This window comes from Penicillium oxalicum, chromosome IV (assembly GCF_001723175.1).
Source record: "Penicillium oxalicum strain HP7-1 chromosome IV, whole genome shotgun sequence".
Classification (NCBI taxonomy): domain Eukaryota; kingdom Fungi; phylum Ascomycota; class Eurotiomycetes; order Eurotiales; family Aspergillaceae; genus Penicillium; species Penicillium oxalicum.
The window spans coordinates 3,709,762-3,728,507 of record NC_064653.1 but is presented as its reverse complement, the minus strand read 5'-3'; the positions used below and the strand labels follow the sequence as shown (position 1 = coordinate 3,728,507).

The 18,746-nt window shown below is 51.2% G+C and overlaps 8 protein-coding genes across 8 annotated transcripts; 6 read left to right on the top strand and 2 right to left on the bottom strand.

Moving 5' to 3' along the window:
- Nucleotides 1-1,189: 1,189 nt before the first annotated feature.
- On the bottom strand, nt 1,190-1,955 carry POX_d06029 (Frataxin; the record flags this gene model as incomplete). Its single annotated transcript, XM_050114859.1, has 2 exons — nt 1,190-1,468; nt 1,602-1,955. 2 exons carry the CDS (start codon nt 1,953-1,955, stop codon nt 1,190-1,192), a joined length of 633 nt encoding a protein of 210 aa, XP_049969810.1.
- A 1,407-nt stretch (nt 1,956-3,362) lies between these two features.
- POX_d06028 (uncharacterized protein) lies at nt 3,363-4,758 on the top strand (the record flags this gene model as incomplete). Its single annotated transcript, XM_050114858.1, has 2 exons — nt 3,363-3,968; nt 4,039-4,758. The coding sequence occupies 2 exons, from the start codon at nt 3,363-3,365 to the stop codon at nt 4,756-4,758; spliced, it is 1,326 nt and encodes a 441-aa protein (XP_049969809.1).
- A 1,037-nt stretch (nt 4,759-5,795) lies between these two features.
- On the top strand, nt 5,796-6,152 carry POX_d06027 (uncharacterized protein; the record flags this gene model as incomplete). The annotated part of the gene is made up of 1 exon (XM_050114857.1): nt 5,796-6,152. The coding sequence occupies one exon, from the start codon at nt 5,796-5,798 to the stop codon at nt 6,150-6,152; it is 357 nt and encodes a 118-aa protein (XP_049969808.1).
- Nucleotides 6,153-7,392: 1,240 nt separating this feature from the next.
- On the top strand, nt 7,393-8,623 carry POX_d06026 (uncharacterized protein; the record flags this gene model as incomplete). The annotated part of the gene is made up of 3 exons (XM_050114856.1): nt 7,393-7,742; nt 7,848-7,988; nt 8,080-8,623. 3 exons carry the CDS (start codon nt 7,393-7,395, stop codon nt 8,621-8,623), a joined length of 1,035 nt encoding a protein of 344 aa, XP_049969807.1.
- A 489-nt stretch (nt 8,624-9,112) lies between these two features.
- On the top strand, nt 9,113-10,786 carry POX_d06025 (uncharacterized protein; the record flags this gene model as incomplete). Its single annotated transcript, XM_050114855.1, has 4 exons — nt 9,113-9,571; nt 9,688-9,932; nt 10,049-10,487; nt 10,622-10,786. The coding sequence occupies 4 exons, from the start codon at nt 9,113-9,115 to the stop codon at nt 10,784-10,786; spliced, it is 1,308 nt and encodes a 435-aa protein (XP_049969806.1).
- Nucleotides 10,787-11,731: 945 nt separating this feature from the next.
- POX_d06024 (Acetolactate synthase) lies at nt 11,732-13,593 on the bottom strand (the record flags this gene model as incomplete). Its single annotated transcript, XM_050114854.1, has 2 exons — nt 11,732-13,330; nt 13,381-13,593. 2 exons carry the CDS (start codon nt 13,591-13,593, stop codon nt 11,732-11,734), a joined length of 1,812 nt encoding a protein of 603 aa, XP_049969805.1.
- Nucleotides 13,594-14,773: 1,180 nt separating this feature from the next.
- On the top strand, nt 14,774-15,493 carry POX_d06023 (uncharacterized protein; the record flags this gene model as incomplete). Its single annotated transcript, XM_050114853.1, has 1 exon — nt 14,774-15,493. The coding sequence occupies one exon, from the start codon at nt 14,774-14,776 to the stop codon at nt 15,491-15,493; it is 720 nt and encodes a 239-aa protein (XP_049969804.1).
- A 1,592-nt stretch (nt 15,494-17,085) lies between these two features.
- POX_d06022 (uncharacterized protein) lies at nt 17,086-18,336 on the top strand (the record flags this gene model as incomplete). Its single annotated transcript, XM_050114852.1, has 1 exon — nt 17,086-18,336. The coding sequence occupies one exon, from the start codon at nt 17,086-17,088 to the stop codon at nt 18,334-18,336; it is 1,251 nt and encodes a 416-aa protein (XP_049969803.1).
- Nucleotides 18,337-18,746: the final 410 nt, after the last annotated feature.

Sequence of the window (18,746 nt, the reverse complement as noted above, 5' to 3'; positions counted from 1 at the left end):
TTGAGCCGAGCTCATCAATGGAGGGGTGATGACTTCGAGCCTTTTGTATCTCCCAACCCTGGATGCTTTCTGACCGACGTGATTGTAAGCAAGGTATAGAATCCACTGCAGTGTATCCGCGAAAACGAACAAAGCTGGGGGGAAAAAGCAAAGACCAGCCCACTACAGTTGCTTGATTTCTTCGGCAGACGCGGGTTGATCTTGGTCCCACTAATCTCAGCCCCTCTGTAGCATTCTTTGCGATCATCACCAGTCAGTTGACCCGCCCCTCGGCTCGTCTTTCTCGTAAATGAACCGGCTCTTCTATAGGCAGATCTTTTGATTGCACAGAGTTTCCCCTCCGCGCGACCATGAATCGTTCTACCATGGTCGCCAATTGAAGCAGGGAAGCCATGAAGCTGACCACACATGCCCCCGGATCGTGCGGAAGCGGATCGTCCATTGTCGCGGGAGGATAGGCTGTTCTGGGGTCGCATTGCCGATCTCAAAAGCGCCTCAAGGGACGAATACGGACTCATCACACCGGACGAACCATTGAATGGTGGGTTGAAATTGGCTGTGATGCACGATCCGCCATTACAATCTGAGACACGCTGTTCCTGCCGAAGACGATCGGCTGATTTCTGCGACGAGAGGCACAATGAGACCCACCGAGAGGATGCTGACAGTTGGAGTTCTGGGCCCTCCCCTATTCCAGAGAGAAAGAAAAGGCAACTCAAGGTGACGATGGTGTGTTCCCATCAAGTGTCGAGGGGGTCGAGGTGGTAACGTACTATTCTCCTGCCTACTTTGGTAATCGTGTACGGCTCGGGCCGATCAGCAGCGCTTGCGTGTGATCCATCGGGGGGGAAAGTGAGAAATACAAATGATATTTGGAATCTTTGCTGGTGGCGTGCACATCGATCCGGAAGTCAAAGTCACGGGTTCAATAGCCTGGGACTTCTATTCACACAGTGCGGCCGTCGGACTGAACGACTCTTCAAGTAGTCCCTGAATCCGCAATATCGCACACTCATTCCAATCAAAAGGGAAAATAAAAATTTACATTGCAGATAGTGGACCTAATTCCACCTGGATACACCCACCTGGAGGGAGAAAATGGTGACAAGAGAGGGGGGAAAGCATGCTCATTTCTTGACGAGTTGATGCATCTCCTCTGAATCAGTTGCAGCCTGTCCGGCACACCTGCTTATGAATCCACCTGCTCTCCATAGATATCCCTGGGCAGCTTGAGGGTCAATTCAGAGTTCAGAAGCTCCGTCAGATTTGATCCATCACGCAGGTAAATCCATTGCCCATGGGCGAACGGGCGTGAGTCTTGCTTCTCGTGCATGCCATCCCCCTCGAGGATCCAGTCGTATCTCTTGGGACCGGAGATCGGTGAGCTCAGCCAGATCTGCTTGTTGGGGGGCTGCTTGTTCAGAACAAAGGTTCCGATTGCAGGCACAGTAATGTTGAGGACACCGGCCTAAGATGATGGGTCAGGAACTGGGTATACGTGGAGGTGATTGAACGATGATGCAGCCATTTTCCCTCGAGACATCCTCAGTGAGAAAGACTGCAGAACTGGCCTGGCGGCTATGCCAGAGCGCTTCACTCACACTGTACTCTGCTTCAATGTCGGAGCCCTCCTCCTGCGCCTTCTCGAGCTCTGCGAGGAGTACATTGAAGTAGTGCTCCGAGTACTCGTAGTATTGCTCCGGAGTCAGAGGGGATGGCTCCGAGACATGCGCACTGAATCCAGCACCGGGAGCTTTCTGCGGGTTGGACGGCTTGGGGTCCTCGGAATCAGGCTGCAGACCTTTTGACCAGACTGCGGACGAGGTAAAGGTTCGCGGCTGCGCAGGGTAGCTTCGGTGAAAAGGTGCCACCGCTGGGCGCAACGGAGCTGGGTGTGAAGATGCACGGAGGGCCGAGCCCACTCGGAGCACACGAGGCACAGTTCGGTAGAGCATTGTAAATAACTGGGCGTGTCTCGTATCTCGACAATTTTCTTGACAACCGTTAAGAGTACCTCGGAAGGTTCTCGTGGAGCTTGGGAGCTGCGGAGAAAGCCTCCATCATTGCATCCATTACATCACACCGCCTTCCAGGTACGGAAAGTACGTGCATATCTGCGTGGGCGCTCGTCAAAAAGTAGTGGATTTTTCGACGCAAACCACAAGGCAGGACCATGAAGAGTGCATCACAACGATCCTCAGGGTCCCTCGTTTCTCCAGTCATGCGAAACACGGGAATGACCAGGCTTTGAGGATCAGTAGCAATCTGAGAAGATGCCAATGCTACTATGATTGTCGCGACGACCTGGGATGCAAATCTATGAACTTTCATGTCCAGGCCACAACCGATTGCATTACTTGGGCAGAGCGTGCGCTGCAGAGAGCTTGAGATAACGTGTGTGTTTGCGTAGACAGACTAGAGAAGACCGGAAAAGGAGCCCAAGCAAAGGTCATCAGCAGGCGACATTCAACTGAGACCTGTATGTCCGGGGCCTCGAATGCAATTTCAATTGACGTCTATCCAGTAGTATATCCTGGGAGGATCGCTATTCCCGGCAGTCGAGCATGAAAGACGCTTTCTCGGAAAATGATGGATATGGTTGGTTGGAAGAGTCAGCTTCACTCGCTCGACCTCACCGGGCGAGTGGTCAACGCTCTCCGGTGATTCGCTCTGGATCCACCTTATCCGAGACCAGGTCGACCGTCGACACCATCCTGATGGACTGACTCGAGGAAATCTTTCTGAAAGATGGGGGTGGATTTTGTTCCAACTCACGGAAGCTCTCCAGAGCGCAAAGACGAGTCCTCGCATAGACCTGCGACACGCTTGGATTCAGCACTGCGCGTGGGCTACCGGGCAATGGGGGTCTAGACCAGCGGAACATCCCGAGCCTAACGCCACCTGGTGATCCAAGGTGAAATGTCAAAATCACAACACTCATAACGATCATCATGTTGAATGACAAAGAGTAATGAGAAGGGTCACCTGCTGGAAGTGCATCCATTTGTTTACATCATTTGTCCCCGTAGGAATTAGGTCGAGGTCGACCGTTGCCAGGCTCCACTTCTCGCGTCTGCCCAGCCTTTTCGTTGCACACTACGTCAGTGGGTTTTCCCTGAATTGATCGCAACGGATGGAGCCGCCCAGCTCCAAGCCGACACATGGCGTAGGGCTGGCTGCCCAGGCCAGGGTGGGACTGGGTAGTAGGTCATCGTCAGCTTGTCATATGAGAGAGAGAGCTCTGAGAGGGATGGGTCGGACCTATAAAACCGAGCCGGTCTCATTGAGGACCAAGGAGATCTCATCGCCCGGCTCTCATCATCTCACGGACACGGCAGCTTCTCCCAAACCCTCTTGGCACCATGCAGTTCAATCTTCTGATGCTGGCTTTGACGGCCACGCCGGCCCTTTCCTACTTTCACTTCAATCCTCTGGAGCACTCTGCCGGCATCTCACCGTACTTCACTCCCCACAACCCTCCCATTGATGCCTCACCGCCACAAGGTTGCAATGTCACTCGAGCAGCCTTCCTCATCCGCCATGCCGCTATTTACGGCAATGACTTTGACTATGAGAGCTACCTGGAGCCGCTGGTGAAGAAGCTGCGGAACTCGACACAGGACTGGTCCTCAACCCAGTCTCTGCGTTTCCTGGCCAACTGGACTGCACCGGTCGATGAGGAGCATCTGGAGAAGCTGACCCGCATTGGGATGCAGCAGGCCATGTTGCTCGGTGCCAGTGTGCGCCAGAGATACGATCACCTGAAGATGCCCGAGAAGGTCTGGTCCTCTACCGCGGATCGCACCGTGAAGAGTGCGGAATCTTTCCTTGCCGGATACACTCGCAACCACACCAATCAGGTCAATTTGACTCAGATTGAAGAGAGCAAGAAGTCCGGAGCCGATTCATTGACTCCCTACAAGAGCTGTGGGGCGTACAGTTCTTCCTACGGAAGCAAACAATCTTCGGTATGCCCTACCGTCCCGGAAACGGAAGACGTGACCACTGCTCCGGAACCCTGCTAACCCAAATGTCCAGCAATTTGTCGACGTGTACACCAAGCCCATCATTGCACGTCTCCAGGCCGAGGCCCCTCGGTTCAACTTCACCCAGGACGATATCACAGCCATGTTCGAGCTCTGCGGGTATGAGACCGTCATCCGCGGTGACTCGCCTTTCTGCTCGCCTAGTCTCTTCAATGCCGATGAGTGGCTGGGCTTCGAGTACGCCAACGACATCATGTACTTCCACAACACGGGTTACGGTCGGGAGCTCTCGCCATCTCTCGGCTTCCCCTGGGTTAATGCCACCGTCGCTGCTCTGAACGACGAGTCCGCCTCGCAGGAGCTCTACGTCTCCTTCACGCACCGCGAGCTTCCGCCCACCGTGATCACCACGCTGGGTCTCTACAACAACAGCGCCTTCACTGGCGCCAACAATGTGAACCAGACCATGCCCAACAACACCATCAACTACAACCGTGCCTGGAAGAGCAGCGAGATCCTCCCCTTCCTGACCAATATTGCCATTGAGAAGATGTCCTGTGAGAGTCCTGGCTTTGACGAGGGCACCTACTACCGCGTCCTGAATAACGCCAGCCCTCAACCGCTGGTGGGATGCCGTGATGGGCCCGGTGGAAGCTGCTCCCAGGACGAGTTCCTTGACTGGATCAAGACTCGCGGCACCATGTATGGTGACTTTAACAAGGCGTGCGGTAATGACAGTCTCCCGTCGACGCTCTCCATTTACGAGGCGTAAGACGGCATTTTTCCAGAAAAGGTTCGAGGCGGGAAGCCCGAGCGTGATGGTGGCTTGAATGAATTGGGGATAATGATGTTCAAATTATATGGAGCGATATACATTTATTAATGCACATAGTATCTGACAGTTGCACCTGCTAGGTAGTACTCCTTTGAGCATCTCTGCATAAAGGGTTTTTTTCTCTAGATCAAGCATAGAGAAGATAAGGGTGTGACACGGACCCCGCGTCGACACTATCGTGGAAGCTCTTGAAATTCGGGATGCTGATTTATCAATCACCTCGCGCTGCGAGTAATTCGAATTTATCCCCGCGAATGGTAAAGAGAGGAGTAGGTCTGAGGGTCATAGAACTTTAAATCCATGTGTGTGAGTGCAATTGCCGAACTACTCCAGTAAAACCTTTTACCTCAGTAGTGAAAGATGGAGAACTCCCCCCCATTCAAAGCCGATACCCGAAACGCAGCGGAGCCATTTCCACGATCCCAAAATCAAACTCGATCCACCCGACTTGAACTCACACCTGAAGTCCTGGCTCTTTTTACGTTAAACTTTGTCAAGTGGACGGGTTCGGGTTTGGTAGCAGCACTCAGGTTTTCTGGTTTGAAAGTGGTTCAGAGGCTTGCAAGACTGGGTTTCAGGAATAAAATCCTATCATCAGTTCCGACTATCATCGGCACTGTGGTGTATATCTTGTCCGTTGGCTGCCCTTTCTCATTCATATTCCTTCAATCAATTTAATCTTCTCCTCTTTTTCCACTATTGCAACTATTCACTGCTTGGAAACTATCCCAAGATTCCCAATTTACCCCTCAACCTGGGCTCTTTTTCATCCATCAATAGGTCCTTGCCTACAATCCTCAGTACCTTGACTCGAACAACCCGAAGACATCCATCCTCTTTGAAACCACTGGATATCTTCCCACCTACCACTCCAACGGAATCTATCACCTCATCTCGCCATCTCATCTAATCTCATCCCTACCTACATCTACCATCCCTTCCTTGACCTCCATCCCTCCCCAATCTTCTCCAACATGGCTCCCACACCCACACAGTACAAACTCATCTTCCGCGTCCCCCCCTCCCACCTCGAAGTCTGCAAACAGGCCATCTTCGCCGTCGGCGCCGGCGCCTACCCCGGCGGCATGTACGCCGACTGCTGCTTCGAAGTCCTGGGCATGGACCAATTCCGACCCACCGACAAAGCGAGCCCGTTCATCGGACAACCGGGCCAACTGGAGCGCGTGGCAGAGTATCGGGTGGAAACGCTCTGTGTGGGTGAGAGTGTCATGCGCGAGTCTGTCAAGGCCTTGCGGAGGGTGCATCCGTATGAGCAGATTGTGATTGAAGTGGTGAAGTTGGTGGATATTGATGGCGGGGAATTTTGGTGAGAGTGTACCTTGACGAAATGGGGGAAGACTTGTATGGATTTGAGGTTGTTTGTGTTTTACTCAAGGCTCTGTGATTCTGACGAGTTTTTGATAATGCGGTCTATGCTTTGGAATTTGGTTATTATGGAGTGGTGGGTATTTCTTTTCTTTTCTTTTTTTTTTGGACTCTTTTTCTTTTTAATTCGAGACACTTTTTTTCCCAGGACCAGATGAGATTTGTAGTTCTGGGCCAATCAGCGGGGCGTTCACGTTGGATTAAGTAATGAGATGCAGGTCCGACAGGGATCGGGTTTCGCGGGAATAGGGATGGGAAAAAACCTTAATCCCTTGTGGATTTCCCACTGTTCTACTATTAGTTGCCACGAGAGTATTGTTGTTGTTGGCTCGATATCAGAAGGGAAGAGAAAATGAATTGTCTATAGTTTCTCATTCGAGTATAATATTTGCCAATAGGTCAAATGCAATGTCTCGAGTGTTCTCACTTTCACCGATTTGCGCACTGATGATGTCCAGTGCGAGTATCACAGTCTACCAGAATTCTCTCTGGGAAGGTGGCATGGGTCTGGCACGAATAGAGATAGGAGTTTGGTGATCGGTTCTCACTTGGGGGTCTGTGATTTAAGGTTGGAAGCTTGGAACATACTGTTTACGACGAGCTGATACTGTCGTACACCGAGATGGGATGGGCAGACGACAAGCCGAAAGCCGACGACTGTATGTCTCGATCCCAATCGACACAGCCGGAGAGTGAGCCATATTATTTCGAATTCAATGGACTCGCCGTGCCATGCTGAAGCATAAAGATTGATTTCATGCCCAATTGAGACACATGACTGGTATTTCAGGGCTCACATATTTCCTGCTCATTCCCGAGTACAAATTTGTTGCTCTACAAAGGCCCCAAGCCTTATCCATTTAAATCAAGTCAACCCTCTGGAGCGCCTCATTGAACTAGCTAAATGTAGCGTTTCATATCCCCAATTTTAATTCTCGATGCCGATCTCAGGTCTTGATCGTCGGAAGGATAAATTTGCAGAACTGTGCAATTCAGATTCGAGCGACAGTAGTACCTTCGGAAGTCAGTAGTTTGCTACTGTCTCTTACTTCTCAATTCCGCGATCCACCCACTGGTCATGCTGAACGTCGCCCAACCTTTTGCTACGAATTGTCGTTGTCCTTTCCATCTTCTACCCCTCTCCACCCCCCTTTGTAATTCTCCCCATCAGGTTCAACCCCAAATATGACAGAATCAGTCTCACCCAAGGAGATTCTGCCCGCTGGTGCGTGTGCCAAAATCTCCGCTATCAATTCGGCCAGCCTCAGCAATCTTCCTCTAGAGCCCTACTTCCACAGCGACCTTCCCCGGCTTCAACGGGTCACAGTCCCGGCCTTTTCATTTGTCATTACCAATGCACACGGTCGCTGTGTCCTATTCGATTTAGGTCTACGGAAGGACTGGACCGAGCTGTCTCCGACCGCGGTCGCCGAGGTCTATCATGATAACCTGGGGATCCAATGCGAAAAAGATGTTCGTGACATCTTAGAGGCGCACGAGGTCAGCGCTGAGAGTGTGGAAGCGATTATCTTGAGGTTTGTCTTCCATCTTTTTGCCAGGGTCTTTCCTATAGATGCGTTCCGTCAGGGAAGGAAAGGGAAAGGAGAAAGGCTCCTTGTACGCTGACGCGTCGACCCCAGTCATCATCATTTCGATCATATCGGCGATCCGTCTCGCTTTCCCTCGTCCACCGCGTTGGTCGTGGGGCCTGGGGTTTGCGATGCGCTGATGCCGGGGTACCCTGACCAAGAGAATGCAGAGATCCTGACCTCGGATTATTCGTATGCTTGCACATCTCTCCTTGCCTCCCTTCTTTCCTGGGTTACCCTGGAAATTCTACTGACTGGAGCTATCTCGTCCGCAAACATGTAGAAACCGACAGGTCCGTGAAATTGAATTTACACAGACCGGTCTCTTCATTCTTGGTCTACCGGCGCTTGATTACTTTAACGATGGCTCATTGTACTTGCTGAGCACGCCGGGCCATGCAGTCGGCCATATGGCTGCCTTGGTCCGCACCACCACCAGCCCGGACTCCTTCGTCTTGTTGGGTGGCGATGCCTGCCATCATTGCGGTGAACTTCGTCCATCAACAGGACAATCCCTGCCAGCTTCTTTTCAGTCATCGTGTCTGGCTCGTTTCCTGAAATCCCAAGATCTGGACGGATCGCAGCCGTTCTTTCGGATCCAACGAGATCCTCAATATGCGGCTTATTGTCATGACAGCGACGAAGCTGAGCAGACCATCGCTCATTTGCAGCGCTTTGACGCAATGGAAAATATCTTCATTATCTTTGCCCACGATGCTAGCTTGAAGACGGTCATCGATGAGTTTCCGGCGACTCTGAACGACTGGTTCGCGAAAGGCTGGGGCCGCAGTGGGCGATGGCGCTTTCTTCAGGATTTTGAAGAATGAATGTATATATGTTCTTTCATTTTCCATGAATGGGTTCACACAATTGATCATGGGGCATTCACATGAAGGATGATTTCGGGTGGCTCGGACTCGACTGCAACTCGTCGTAGCACTCCCGCTGCAGAGATAGAAGCGATCGGCTTGAATCCCTCCAACCGACGAATGAAGACGCTGCACATTTTCCCTGCTTACTCTGCTGTTTACTACTCAGCCCGAATTGTGCTGTCATCAATACCAAGATGTGTCAAAAGTGGAGGGCACTCCACCGCGGTGATCAGAAAGCCCTCGGCTTTGAATACCCGATGCCGCAGAGCTTTCAAATCCGAAAGCCGAGCCCGGCTCAACGCGGCCAGACGGACTCTCGATATCATTCAAAGGCACACCAATTTTTGGTTCAAAAAAAACGACAAAAAAACATATCTCAAGCATTAAATTTGCATGCAATTGCACCAAAAAGAAACAATCAACAAACAAAAATCACATTGCAAAATGACCACGGAAAATACCTCTTCAGGATGCGATACCGACTCGGAGCGAGCCCAATACTATACCGGCACTACGAAGCAACCATCAATATCTGAAAAAGAAGACCAGGAAATGGATGGCTGGCGTGGATGGCTCGTGGTCACAGCAGCTGCGTGCTCTCTTTTTATCTATCTGGGAGAAATCTATTCTTGGGGGGTGCTGCAGTCCGAACTTGTCAAGACTACGACGTATTCAATGACCACCTTGACGTTTGTGGGCTCACTGGCGACTTCGTTCATGGTATCACTGAGTATATTGGTAGGAATGACTATTCGACGATTTGGATACCAGAAGACGGCCTTTGCAGGTGCCGTTTTGATGGGGCTGGGTGAATTTCTGGCGAGTTGGGTGACGACGAACTTGGCCGGGTTATTCGTCTGTCATAGTGTTTTGTTTGGAGTGGGAGGAGGATTGACAATTATGGTATGATCTGAGCATAGACTCCGTTGAGAGTGATAACCCAAACACTCTCGAGAGACAGAGACAAACAAAACTAAAGAATAGAAAAAAAAGGAGCTCGTTGCTAACTTCTCCGCCAGCCATGCTCTACCGCTCCTCTACGATGGTTTCGCAAACATCGTGGTTTGGCAACTGGAATCGTCTTTGGAGGAGGCAGTCTTGGAGCTGCAACCATGAGCGTGGCTGCCAACTTGCTCGTCACCTCCGTCGGAGTGCAGTGGACTCTTCGAATCTTTGGGCTTCTCGCCTGGGCAGTGTGCGTGCCTGCAGCCTGTCTGATCCGACAACCCAAGAGCGCAGCAGCAGCTGTTCCTCAACTGCAATGGTATGTCCCCTCTATTAATTGGCCAGTCCACCCTCTCGGTAAAGCAAGAGGCCCAAAAGAAGAAGAAAGGACACGCATCGCTAATTACCTCGGACATCGTCGCTCTCTACCTATAGGTATCGCTTTCGAGAACGTGAATTCATTCTTCTGTTCATCGGCAGTGACCTCGGCTGCTTCCCGCTCTTCATCCCTTCCTATTTCATCCCCATCTACGCTCGAGCTGTATCCACGCAGCGTGTGGCGGTCATTATTCTGGCCATGTGGAACGTCGCATCGACAGTGGGACGCGTGCTCGCCGGATTCCTCGCAGATGCTGTGCTCGGTCCACTGAACAGCCTGAGCCTCTCCCTCTTGCTGGCTGGAATCAGTGCGCTGGCCATTTGGCCATTTGCCAATTCCGTAGCTGTGCTCTCCGTGTTTATTGTTCTGAATGGACTTGGATGTGGAGCCTTTTTCAGTCTGATTCCGGCGACGGTTGGGTCCATGTTTGGCGCAAAGAATACGATGGGAGTTCTCCCGGTGCTGTGGGCTGGGTGGTTCTTTGGGTATTTCTTCGTAAGTTTCTTCTTCCCCCCCCCCCCTGCTCTGCTTTTCGTGCAGGAATCTCGGATACAATTGATACGGGTCGATTGGTTTGGTGGAGAAGAATGATCGAGATACTAATGATTCCTATCCATGTGACTTTGTAGGGCTCACCAATCGCCGCGGGAATATACTCTCTATCTGACAAGGACGCTGGTACAGCGGCATATCGACCCGCTGCCTACTATGCTGGTGGCATGTCTCTGGTCGGTCTGTCATTTATTGTTGCGATCCGGTGTCTTTATTCCCGCAAGATTCTTGCACGGGTGTGAACGAGTCGACAGATCATTGATCAGATGTTTTTCTCCGTCACCAGACTCGCAGGAAAGAAGGTGGAGCAGACAGTAAACAGAAAACACCCTTGATGAGCCATCTCATTCACACACTGTGTTCCAGCTTCACTTCCATATCCGAAAACCATGTCAAATTTGCTCAGAGCCTGGCTCTCCAAAGAACTGGTTGAGCAGCAGCGCATTCGACATTGTCCAGAGAGACCTTTCCGCCTCACTCGAGACATGGACCGTCAAAAATCTCCGCGACCAGGTCTTCCGGAAAGACAAGATTCAGACGCTGCTTTCTTCACTGGACCTGGTGTATCCACCAGAGGCATTCACTAGGTGGGACTGTCCAGCAACGCAACGTCACGTAACGCTCTCTCTATATGCCCTCCCCGCATGGAAGGAACCGGCGACACTCGTGGTCCTCAGTGCGGTGTATTGGATGGCTTTCGAGTTCCGATCCATGACAAGGCAATGGCTATCTCGATTAGGGAATCAACCACCTGTCAGCCGTTCCTTTTGGCCTGTGAGTATACAGCTATCAGGAAAGGCTTTAGGCCAGACTTGTCATTATTATGACCAGCCTTTGTTAGACGTCTTCGACCTTAGCTCAAGATTGTCAAATTCCATAATTGATTGAATGGATATCTTTCTACAGTATTTTCAGTATGATTTCTTGGCAGGGTTGAAGAGTAACCGTTTCACGAACAGTCTACGATATGAGTCATTTTTAAGCCTCGACGAGCAGAAAGAACTCTCAATCCCGACAGTCATCAAAACAAATTGTCGATTAAATGATTCACGACTAGTTTGAGCTCTACCTAATATTTAAAAAACAAAGAAGAAAAAACAAACGCTACCAACGCTCTCCGGCTTACCATGAAACTCAGCAAAGATCGTGCACATCATCATGATTCCCGCGGCTCAAGGAAGGAAAGTCTAATACTCGGTCACAAAGTTGTCCAAGGCTGCACCCTGACGCACCAACGGAAGAAACGGTGGCTCATCTCCCAGAGCTAAATCCAGCACTGCTGGGCGGTCTGTGTGCAAAAGCCAGTGAATCGCCTTCGGCAGATCTTTGATCAGTGCACATCGCTCAGCATCACAGCCCACGCTTTGAGCCAATTTCACGAAATCGGGATTGAAAAAGTCTGTATTGGCCCCTTGATCCCCGCAATACATTTGCTGGTACTGCTCCATCATCCTATGCTGTCCGTTGTTAAAGATGATGGTCTTGACCCCGACGCCGTTGGATGATGCAGTCAAGAGCTCCTCCATGGTCATACAAAAGGATCCATCACCGTCAATATTGATGACCAGAGAGTCTGGTGAACCCACTTTTGCTCCGATCGAAGCAGGAAGACCGAATCCCATAGTACCGAGGCCGCCCGAGGTTACCAACGACATTGAAGTTCGCCAGCGCAGACACCTGGCAGCCCACATCTGGTGCTGTCCTACTCCCGTGCACACAATGGCTCTGCTGGGCGATAGCGATTTGATCTGACGATCGAGTTCTGATAAGAACTTCGCCGGCGTAATGCTGTGGTTCTCTTTGGATGCATTGGATGGAAATGGATGGTCGGCTTTCCATTTCTGTATCTGCTCAGACCACTCGGGCCGTGAGCGCTTCTGGAGGTATCTCAGCAGTAGCGGCAATGTATCACTCAAGTCGCCCTGGATGAAATGCGTCGGCTTGATCAATTTCCCCATGCTGCCGGGGTCGATGCCAAAATACACCACGCCCCCTCGACCTTGGGACCTTGCTTGTGGTGCAAAGCCATCTGGATCGCCAACTACTCGCTCGTCGAGTCTCGCCCCAAAGGCAATGACTAGATCTGCGTTCTGGACGGCATAGTTGGCATATACAGCACCCCAGGTACCGACCATATGCAAGGACTCGGGTTTCATCTCATCAAAGCACCCAAGACCTAGCAGAGTGGTTGCCACCGGAATCTGCCCGAGGTTGGAGATGGCGTCGAGAAAGAACCGGCCGTTGATGCTCTGGAGAACGCCATGACCCGCGATGATGACTGGACGCTCCGCTGCGTTGATCAAAGCGGCGACTTGCTGAAATGAATCATGAGAAACGCAAAGACTGCGCTGCTGCACAGGCGAAGCCGACGCCGCCTTATCCTGCTTCCAATCACCAGAAGCAGCCGTTCCTCTCACGAGAGTCATGGAAGTGCAAGTTGACAAGCTCACGTCTTGCGGTATCGCTACCAGTACCGGTCCGGGACGCCCCTGGGTTGCCTCGCGGAATGCGTCGTCAATTGCCAGTGGGAGGTCCTCCACTGCCTGAACAACAGTGTGCCACTTGGTGCATGACTGGGCCAGAGCAGAAACATCGATCTCTTGGAAAGCATTTGTTCCCATCTTACTCGTTGGCACTTGGCCGCAAATCACGACCACGGGAATTCCATCCAATTGGGCGTCGAACAGGGGTGTCGCGAGGTTGGATGTACCAGGACCAGAGGTCACCAGGACTACTCCTGGTTTCCCAGTCGCGGATGCGTACCCCTCGGCCATGTGCCCAGCACCCTGTTCATGACGAGATAGGATGAAGCGAAGGATTTTACTTTGCTGTATACCATCGAAGAGTGGAAGAGCCGCTGCTCCCGGGTATCCAACTGGGGGCGCAAGGCAATGGTTCCACGATCAGCATGAGGGTCTGATGGTCGGTCTCGGAAGTGGCCCCCGGTGTTTGACTCACATAGATACTCAACACCTTTTGCTTCAAGGAGCTTATAGAATATTTGGCTGCCTTGAAGGCCACCAAAGTGATCGGGAGCTCCAACAGTCATGACTTTCGAAAGTGGTTTGCAAACCAAGATAAGGTTGAGTAGAATCGGAGCAGTGTGGAAGATGAGCTTGGAATAGATTTCTCTTGCAATCTAGCGGCTACTTGATGTCCTCTTTTTAAGTTCTACGCTGATACGAAAATTCTCTCCTTTTCCATCTCGCAAGTAGAGAGGGTGGGGGTGATAGACCGGATTGTATCACGCATCACGCTGCCACCCTGAGTTTCTCCACCACCTGCATCTTCATCACCTTGACGATTTATTCATAACGAGATCTTCGATCTTGTCGGAATAGTGAGTGCTCAAGCATTCGCAGTAGAGATTGATCGCAGAAATGTGACGTAATGAAGGGGAGATGTTGGGTCTCGCTAGGTTACATAGCGTCTGAGGCTACCTGGCCTTGATCGGCAGAGATGTACGAAGACCAAAAATTCGCAATAGAAACGTTTTCTAGCAGCAGATACATAGCCAAACTTTGGGTCCAACCACGGTGTTACGACGTCAACGAATGTTGTTTCTGGCTGAAGACATGAATCGACATCAAAAAATGACCTCTCGTTGGCAGACTTCTCCTCTACGACCATTCACGACGTCCAATGACATGTACGGCCTGGATATGTGTAGTTTCATTCTGGTGACCATTGTCCAAAAGACAGTCCAGAAGGGAGAGGCGCATGACCGTGTGTATTATCTTATGCATGCAGAAATTTCTGGTACATGCGCTGGAAATTATTTCCAGCGACCAACACCACAAGCAATGGCACAACCTCATTGCAGTGACCACCGAATGCATATGCATAGTATCCGATGACCGGAAAGTCGTCATCGAGTCAGGTTGGGTAAGCCATCAATATTCGGGATGTCCAGTCTCACACCTTTTCAAAAGATCTTCTGCGATACCCAAACAGCTCGAGCGCAGCCTGTGGCGAATCTGTCCCTAGAATACGAGAATGCACGTCCAAAGCAAGTTTTCGACTCTTTCTTTCGAAAGGTCTCTGTATAGAGACCAGAATGGTAGTCCTGACACTCCCAGACCGATTGACTTGATGTCATTCCCATGGCGATCGTCATTCGCACCTATCGGTCTTGGTCGCGCGCACATGTATATTTTCATTCCACCATCCTATCTCCCCCATCCATATCGTTCCCAGCCTGTGCACGATTCTTTGTCTCTCATTCCACCATGGCAGCTCCCAACCACCTGTACCAATATTCTCTCATCAGTTGCTTAGCTCAAGGCCTATGCGGGGACGGAATCCCAATCTCTCAGATGCTTGCCCACGGCGACCATGGCCTCGGCACTCTTGCTAGTCTCGATGGCGAAGTCATTATCATCAACGGAAAAGCCTTCCAATATACCTCAGACGGTAGTACGCGCGTCCTCGCCCATTCAGAGATCACCGCCTTTTTGATGGTCACCTTCTTCCAGCCCACTCGATCTGTCCAGCTGAGAACGCTGACGCATCACACCTTGATGGACGAAATGTCAACTCTCTTCCCCTCGACGAGCAACCATTTCTGGGCCATCAAGATTGATGCACACTTTGAGAGGATCGAGTACCGAGTGGCTCCTCGCCAGAATTACCGCGGTGAAGGGTTGGCCGAGGTGACCAAGCGTCAACGACTGGGATCTTTCACTCAACGGCGTGGAACGATTTTTGGATTTTATTCGCCTTGTTTCACGAGCGCTTTCAGTGTGGTCGGCCTTCATCTCCATTTTATTGCCGAGGATACCAAAGTCGGTGGCCATGTTTTGGGATTCAAGGCACAGGAGGTTTCCTTGCAAGGGGCTGTTGTAAAAGAGTATCAAGTGCAGTTGCCGGAGACGGAGGAGTTTCAATCGGAACTTGTGGTGGAACCTGATCGGGATATGATTATGACGGCAGAAGGATGGCCTCGCTGATTACATGCTCAGTCTTGTTTATTCCTTTTCATTTCATTTTTTATTTTCTTCTCTCTTTCTCCCGTCAGAAGGTAGATGTACGGGGATTCCTACGGCAGTAAAAGACTGTGAGTGTGGGGCCTACGGGGTAGGAGGTAGGAGGACAGGACGAAAAAAGAAACGCGAGAGGATGAAGACAGTAGAGGATGAAGACAGTAGAGGATGAAGACAGTAGAGGATGAAGACAGTAGAGGATGAAGACAGTAGAGGATGAAGACAGTAAAGGATGGCGGTGTCCGGAGATGTGAGTTTCTGTTATTTCCACATCTCTTTCCCTACTCTATTCAGTCTCCGTCTGAGACGGGACCTTCTGGCATGTATTGACGGCCGTAAGGTGTCATTAGGACGACTGATGCAATGCATATGCGCTGCTGCTGCTACTGCCGCTATCACCGCGATTACCGCAACGTTAAGATGCGCGCCACCATGGTAGTGAACCGTAATTCCATTCCCTTTAAATGTGGTCTTGTCTCTTGATAGGTGCTTTGCCCTTACAGAAGACCTCATCCTCTTAATCTTTCCTTCTTGCCTCAAGTGATTCCAAATAGCTCAAACCCAAGAGGGCGCAATTGAATTTCCAAAGTAGGTATGGATGGTGCTTCCTCATGAAATATATAGTTCAAACGCCTCCTAAGCGAGTGATAGTTACCTTATATCATATATTCCAGGAACCTCGGATTGTAAAGAGAACTTCTGCAAAACCTTCTATCGTAGGATAACAACCTGATTAGCTAGCTGGACACCGATAATTCAATACCAAGAGCGATTGTGTTGTCCGTCCAGAATACTCGAAATCTCAAAGTCCCCAAAATTCGGAACTTTCCATAAACTGGCCGAATCGAGGGGAATCACAGCCGAAAGTTTCGGAATTCCCGACTGAACCAGGGCCTCTCCCATCGGCTTTGATTTTTTCCGCAGAGGCAGAGCCCAAGTCGTTCGATGCAATTAGGAACGCCACGTGGGTGCTCAAAGACACTGGGATATCCGAGACTCCGACACATATGATAGGTCCAAAAAAAGTAAATAATAAATTCTCAAAGTAGGAGAAAGGCGGGGGAAAACTTCGGGATTTGCTCGGGTTGAAATTCTGGCCCGGAGTTGGGGTTGGGTGGAGGTGGAGTGGAGTGGAAGTCGGGGGAGTCGATGGAAAAGTATGGGGGAAGAATTGCTGGGAATACCTGATCAAGGCATAGACACGAGATGGGAGTGATGAAATCCGTGGATGCTGAGACTTGCAGTTACGGGAAGAGGAGAGAGGAGAGGAGAGAGTACAGGTGGTATAGTGGCTCCACGGCTCGGTGTTATTGTGAGCGAGTTGACGTCTGGACGAACTTGAAGGGATCTAATGAAGCCGAGGCGAATCAGGAGAAAGAGACGTAACTTTAATTTCGCTGAAAACATGGAGAACCCGGCATGGAAAAAGTGGAGAATCCGGGGTTGCATGGATGGTATAAAAGGGCGGATCGATTTGCGACTGGTTTAAAGAGTATCATTACGGATTGTGCCCTCCAGGAGCGTGGTGAAGGTCGGGTTCAAGGTTGTCTCTTACAAAGATGCGTCTTCTCTCATCAGTATCTTGCTTTGCCATCCTGGCAGTGGCGGTGTTTTCTGACAAGATACTCGCCTCTCCAATAACGACCTCCTCCGATTCATCGTGCAATCTCTCGGGCAAAAGCCCCAACTCCAACCCCAATCCAGATTACATCAACTGGCGCACCTTCTCCGGTCACGGCGTCAATCTCGGAGGGTGGCTCGAACAAGAATCCACCATCGATACAAAATGGTGGTCTACCTACGGCGCCAACGCCTCAGACGAATGGACCATCTGCGCCACTCTTGGACCGCACCGCTGTGCCCAAGTCTTTGAAGACCGTTACAAGACCTTCATCACCCCGGAGGATATCGACTCGCTCGCTGCCGCCGGGGTCTCCATCCTTCGTATCCCCACTACCTACGCGGCGTGGGTCAAAGTCCCCGGCTCCCAACTGTACTCGGGTCACCAGCAACAGCACCTGCGCAAGATTGCAGACCATGCGATCCACAAGCATGGCATGCACATCATCATCGACCTGCACTCACTCCCAGGCGGGACTAATGGGCTCGACATTGGCGAAAAGGTTGGTCACTGGGGGTGGTGGTTCAACGACACGGCATTGGACTGGTCACTTCGCGCGGTGGACGCGCTCGTCGCGTTCGTGCAGGACTCGTCCAGTCCGCAGAGCTACACGATCGAGCCGATCAACGAGCCCGTTGACAATCATGACTTCTCCACCTTTGGCACGCCCGCGGCCTTGTCGGAGGACGGGGCACAGTGGCTGACCCGATACTTCCGGGCGGTGATTGCGCGCGTGAAAAAGGTCAACACCCGAATCCCCGTGATGCTGCAGGGAAGTTTCAAGACGGAGGAGTATTGGGCACCCTTTTTCGATGCATCGGAGAATATCGTGTTTGATCTGCATCATTACTATTTCCAGTTCCCGGAGGCGACGAGTGCGAATGTGTCAACGTATATCTGCCGCGATGCCCGGGCGTCGGCGGGAGATGGCAAGTTTCCGACATTTGTGGGCGAGTGGGCGATTCAAACTGGAGGGAAGAATGAGTTGGCCCAACGAGGCCAAAGTCTGCGGGCGGGATTGTCGGCCTGGGCGCAGTTCACGCGGGGCAGTGCCTATTGGACAGCCAGGTATTTCAGCGATGCGGCGGTGGTGGGGGAAGGGATGAAGGAGGATTACTGGAGTTATGAGAAGTTTGTCGCAGAGGGTTTGTTGGAGGGAGAGGTTGTGGTAAAGGATTATTGTCAATAGAAGGTGAGAGGACGTGTGTGATTGATATTGGGTGACCCTATCCCTCCTGTGAGCAACTTTATCATTCAGCCCACGAGTGGCATAGTTTAATTGAACTGGTCTTCTTCTGCTTGTGCCAGGCTAACACACCCTTGGAAGGACTGACCATAGAGGAACTCGAAGTGGTTGAGAGAGATGCCACTCGTAGATTACATCTCCTCTTCCGCAAGGCACCGAATATCACCGCGGTCAAACACCGCCATATTCCTAGTATACTCGATAGTCCGCGCTCGACGCTGTCAGCACTGCACTGGAAATAGGGCCATTACTGTTTAATCGCCCATTCCGCGTCCAAAGATGATGGTACTTCTGGTTCTGTCCACACTACGAAACAGAGTCCGTTCTCAAAATCGAGGCTGTGAAGATTTTCG